Source organism: Lipophrys pholis (assembly GCF_963383615.2).
Source record: "Lipophrys pholis genome assembly, chromosome: 7".
NCBI lineage: Eukaryota > Metazoa > Chordata > Actinopteri > Blenniiformes > Blenniidae > Lipophrys > Lipophrys pholis.
Genome location: NC_137638.1, coordinates 1,855,336 through 1,861,335, shown reverse-complemented (window position 1 = coordinate 1,861,335; position 6,000 = coordinate 1,855,336). Strand labels below are relative to the sequence as shown.

At 45.3% G+C, this 6,000-nt stretch overlaps 1 protein-coding gene across 1 annotated transcript in view; it reads left to right on the top strand.

Moving 5' to 3' along the window:
• slc4a5a (solute carrier family 4 member 5a) overlaps positions 1-6,000 on the top strand; it is a 43,841-nt gene that overhangs the window by 26,446 nt on the left and 11,395 nt on the right. The window contains exons 14-18 of the mRNA XM_080467156.1: positions 200-333; positions 929-1,200; positions 3,939-3,973; positions 4,299-4,490; positions 5,357-5,470. Of these exons, the coding sequence (XP_080323282.1) occupies positions 200-333; positions 929-1,200; positions 3,939-3,973; positions 4,299-4,490; positions 5,357-5,470 (747 nt within the window). The remainder of the gene's footprint in view (positions 1-199; positions 334-928; positions 1,201-3,938; positions 3,974-4,298; positions 4,491-5,356; positions 5,471-6,000) is intronic.

Genomic DNA, 6,000 nt, shown 5'->3' with positions numbered 1-6,000 from the left:
AAACAACCCATTAGTGCAGAAACGTAACCCCCGACGTTGACCTGAAGGTGGCGCCACTGTCTCCCGGTGATGCAGTCCCTCGTCCCTCATCCCTCATCCCTCCTCCCGATTTTTGATTTTCCGCCTGCTGGAATTTATTGACTCTCACGGTCTCAGTCGAAGCTGCTTCCTCAGCCCGCCGCCTCTTTCTCTCCCTCAGGGGGTGATGGAGAGTTTCCTGGGCACGGCGTTAGCCGGTTCCGTCTTCTGCCTCTTCAGCGGCCAGCCCCTCATCATCCTCAGCTCCACCGGACCCATCCTCATCTTTGAGAAGCTCCTGTTTGAATTCAGCAAGTGAGTCTTCCTCACATCTGATACGGGTTTGCCCCCGGGAAGCCCCTCCCACACTTCCTCTGAGAAGGTGGTTAAAGTTATGACGGGCCGAGCAGAACGAGGTCACTCAGACTCCGATCACACGACAACGGGAAAACTGTGGCTGTGTTTCGGGTGTCCATGTTCGCCGCGTGCTGCTGCACATGCATACCACAGTAGAGATAAGCAGTTCTTCTGCACATGCTCAGTAGATGGACAATAACAAACTTGACTTCCAGTCCAGATTCTAGTTTAACAGTCGAGCTCGTCTCCGTAATGGCGTCCAACTTGTCCTCTGTAAAAATGTGCACGTACTCACATTAGTGTCTTTAGCAGATTGTTGGCTGTTCCGTGTGTGTGTGTGTGGTTTCATTATAAACACAACTGACAGCTCCACCTGCTGGCCTGGCATGAGAACTGCATTATTTTCAGAATGTTTTCTGTTTAAGCTTTTGAAGACATTTTTAGCAATTTTAACTTTGAGTGATTCATCTAGTTTTAAAATTTATTATTTTTTTGTGCCATTTTGAGTTTTGATCTTTGTTGTCAACGTTCCGCGCGTCCTTCACGTCCACAGGAACAACAACATCGATTACATGGAGCTGCGCCTGTGGATCGGCATGCACTCCTGCCTGCAGTGCTTCATCCTGGTCGCCACCGACGCCAGCTACATCATCAAGTACATGACGCGCTTCACGGAGGAGGGCTTCTCCAGCCTCATCTCCTTCATCTTCATCTCCGACGCCATCAAGAAGATGGTGGGCTCCTTCAAGTACTACCCCATCAACACCGACTTCAAGCCCGACTACGTCACCACCTACAAGTGCGAGTGCCTGGCGCCAGACCCGAGTGAGTTCACCCCTTGGCTCAGGGCGGGGGGGAGGGGTACGCGGGGGGGGGGGTCACCTGGTCAGGATGCGAGATTGTCGGAGAGCGTAGCGCCACCTGTGTTCAGTTCATAGAACACTTTGAGCTGTAAACACTGGAGAAGTGAGTCAAACTGTTACAACTAACAAGAAACACGTTCTGGAGCTTTTCTAGTTTTGCTCTTAAAGCATTTTGATTTAAAAGATACCCGTGCTTATCGATGTAAATTCACGCTTGTACATGGCACCTCGAAAGATCTCGATTCGCTCCCGAACAACAATCAACCACCACTTTCACTCCATTTCAGACTTTTCTCGTGACTTGAAGACTCTTTCTCTGAGGAAGTCTGGATGTTTTTCAGGCTGAATCGGTCAAATGTTGATGTTTTCATTGGAGATGCCGCGACGCCATCTTTGATTTCCCAGAAACCCTTGCGGCAGGTTTCCCAAGATGGCGTCAGTGAGGAAACAAACAAATTCCAGTTTGTCTGTAAACAAATCGACCTTGGTGTGATCCAGAAACTTCAGGTTGGAAATGAGGGGAAATGAGTGGTGATGGTCTTGTTTTGGTGTTTTGGTTTGTTCTCTGTGCAGAAGAGAGATTGTTTATGGGAAGTATATTTTAAAGATTTATTTCTGGCAGAGTAACTTTAACACAACAGTAAGTGATTATTAAAAAAAATAAAAAATAATTATTCCAGAGACCAAAGGTTCTCCGTCCTGCTAATGACAGTCACTGTAATAACTATCCAACTTGGTACTTTTATTTTGACAGTCACCGTAATAACAATCCAACTCGGTACTTTTATTTTGACAATCACCGTAATAACAATCCAACTTCATCCTTTTATTTTGACAGTCACCGTGATACCAAGCCAACTTCGTACTTTTATTTTGACAGTCACCGTAATAACAATCCAACTTCGTGGTTTTATTTTGACAGTCACCGTAATAGCAATCCAACTTGGTGGTTTTATTTTGACAGTCACCGTAATTACAATCCAACTTGGTGGTTTTATTTTGACAGTCACCGTAATAACAATCCAACTTGTTTTATTTTATAAACCTTTCTGAAATGAAAACACTTGAAGTGTTGTCGTCTAAACGAGGCCTGAGTTTAAACTTCATGCGGCTCCAATTGAAGTTCAATCATGTAAAAAATAGTGTTAAAATTCAACGAGCTTTTCAAAAGTTGTCAGATGGTCAATCTGAAGTTTCCAAAAGAATTCGTAAAGGAAATATTAAAATCAGAAACAGTTTGTTTTTTGTTCTTGTAGTTGCTTGTTTTTGTTTGATGCAGAAATAATACAACGTCTTCATTCAGGCTCCTGAAATTCATAAAATGTTAATGGGATCGATCGGATTTGTCAATTTCTCTGTTTTTGCATGCTCTGTGTCTTCCTCTTCAATCTTGGTGTATTTCTGTGGAAGCGTTGCAGCACCACCTACAGGCCTGTCCTATGTACTACATAGTTTGGACTAGTTTCCATGAGGCTGCGTGGACGCCGTCATGTCCTGCACCGATGCTGAAGACGGCGTTGGATAAGGGACTAAACCTGCAGCAGCTTAACTCAGGCCTCGTTCACACTGCAGGGAAATGAGACACAATTCAGATTTGTTTTATTCACAAGTGACTCATATCGAACAGGTTTTGTTTCTAATTCCGATCCGGGCCTCGTTCCTATGTGGGACCAGTTCAGATATTTTTCTACATGCGACACTGATGAGCAACGGAGGAAGCGGCTCCGCCAAAATAAAAGCTGTCCTCTCATTTTTCCTCATTCTCCTTCTTTCCTCCTCATGTTGTCGAGATTCTGTCGCTCGTATTTAACAACCACTTGAAAATGAATCTACGCGCTGCCCTGCGTTGCCAGATATGGCGGATATCCCCCAATCGGGGGAGAAAACTCTCTTTACCTTTTAACTTTAATGCACTTGTGGTTACGGTGTGTTCTTTATTACACATATAATAGTTTTCTGGTTTTAACACGATTCCTACACAGGCTGAGCTCTGGCCTGGTTTTTATTGAGGAGTTTGTGTTTGACCTTGTTTGGGCTGGAAACAGTGAGTCACATCTGGCAACCCTGGTGCTGAGCGGCGTGTGTAAATAGCTCGGTGTGACCTCACATCATCTTCTCTGCTCCGGAGCCCGAAAACATCAGATCCGATCATGTTCACACAGCAGGAGGAGTTTGAAATGATCACAGACAAACAAAAACAAATTCCAGCAAAAAGAAATCTGAATCTCGCATGAAGACCTGCGGTGTGGGCGGAGTCTTAGAAAATACTACCTGAGTCAGCTTCAATCCTCCAGGGGAGGATGAAGAACTTCCTAAAGTAGCCCCTTTACCTGCACTTTCTCCTCCTTACGTTCTCTGAACGTCCTTGTTGTTCCTGTGAAGCTCAGTGTTCTGTCCTCTGCTGTGGAACCGGCCTGCGTTTGTGTAAACATTGATTTCTGTAACTGATTTGTCTCTTGTTCACTTTCATCCCGCACAAACAACGTGGCTGTCGTCGCTTACAAGTGAGTATCTCTCCGTCGGTCTGCGCCGAGCGCCCTCTGCCAGCACCTTCATTCTCATCGTCTCATTATTCTCCTCCTCCTCCTCCTCCTCCTCCTCGTCATCCTCTTCTTTTGTTTTCTGTCTCATTGCCTTCCGGTCTCCAAACTGTCTTTACCCATTTCTAAACAGTGGCTGCAATGATCTTCAATGGTTTAGCTCCGATGCCAGATAACAGCTCTAGTGTCTCTGGGGTAAGTGCTTGCTTTCACTTTCTCGTTCCATTCTAAGAGTTTTGTACGACGACTGTTGACGTGTCAGCGCGTTTGTCAGGCCGGAGAGCAGCGTTGTTAGAATCAAATGGTTCAGATTGAAGTGTCAGCTCAGTCTCACCAAGTAGCTGCTCTGCTCTCTCTCTCCCTCTCTCTCTCCCCACCCTCTGTTCGCTCCATCCATCACGACTCCACGTGTTTCGTTCGTCCAAACACTTGACTCTTCTTCGTCGTCTTCCGCTGGCTCCACCCCCCCCCCCCCCCCCCACGCTGGCCCCGCCCCCCCACACTGGCTCCGCCTCTCCAGTTGAATGTGACAGCTCTGGATTGGAGCCAGCTGAGCAAGAAGGAGTGTCTGAAGTACGGCGGCTCGCTGCTGGGCAAGTCCTGCAAGTTCGTCCCCGACCTCGCCCTCATGTCCTTCATCCTCTTCTTCGGCACCTACTCCATGACCGTCACGCTCAAGAAGTTCAAGTTCAGCCGCTACTTCCCCACCAAGGTGACGCCACCCGGAGCTTCTCAAACTTTCTCTGTGCTTTTTCTCCTTCAAAGTTTGTGAATCATCAAAATGAAAACAATTGTCAATTTTTAGGTTGTTTTTTCCTTGTTTTTATTAACTTGTTCCAAACACATCAATATATATACAAAATCCAGATACATACATTCAAAAAACACCTCTCTCTCTCTCTCTCTCTCTCTCTCCCTCTCTCTCTCTCTGTCTCTCTCTCTCTCTCTCTCTCTCTGTAAATACGTATATATATATATATATATAAGATATGCAACATAAAATAAATTATATATATTCTGTTGTTCCACCTGGTTTTGGATTTGGTTCCTTTACATTTGCAACTAATTAGTGACAAGAATGTTTTTTATAAACTCTGTTTATTGTGTTTTTACAGAGAAATACAATCACACATGAAAGAAAAGCAGTTAATGTCATAAAGATGTTTGAACAAAATGATTGATAGTCGCCATGGATGGATGGATGGATGGATGGATGGAAGGATGGATGGATGGATGGATGGATGGGTGGATGGATGGATGGATGGATGGATGGATGGAAGGATGGATGGATGGATGGATGGATGGGTGGATGGATGGATGGATGGATGGATGGATGGATGGAAGGATGGATGGATGGATGGATGGGTGGATGGATGGATGGATGGATGGATGGATGGAAGGATGGATGGATGGATGGATGGGTGGATGGATGGATGGATGGATGGATGGAAGGATGGATGGATGGGTGGATGGATGGATGGATGGATGGATGGATGGATGGATGGATGGATGGATGGATGTTCCTCCTCTCAGTCCAGCTGCTTTATCAGCTTGTTTTGTTCCTCTTCTCTTCTCCAGCTGAGGAAGCTCATCAGCGACTTCTCCATCTTCATGTCCATCATGACGTTCGTGGGTCTGGACATGCTGATGGGACTCAAAACCCCCAAACTGATCGTCCCCACCGAGTTCAAGGTACGAGACACGTCTTCACTCATAACGTCGTCCGTAAGCCTGACATGTCTTCATCGGCTCTGCGGAGACACTCCAGGTGCTCCTGCTCCTACGTTTCACCTCCTTTTACACACAAAAACCTTCACACTTATTCCAGTCAGTCACATTCTTCTGTGCTTTTTGTAAAACTCTGATCTTTTCAAGGGCCACAGACATTTTTCATTACAGCCAGAGCGCTAAATTGTCGCTACGCACGTCTTTCACAGGGAGTTATGAGAAGTAAAGCAAATTAATTATTAATAAAGATGATTTGTGTGTATTTGATTTCACTTGGTATTTTTGCCTGCCATGGAATAAACTCGATAATAAACTGATATGAAGGAGTTCCAGTTGGGATTATTTACCTTTTTCTTTTCATGTAGCAGTCTTTTACCGAGATCCAGCAAAACCAACCGAGACATTAGATAGAATAGAAGTGGTTTGGTTCAGTATAGCACAGGGGAGTCCAAACACTTGCCATCTATTAACCACGATTAACTAGTAATAACTAG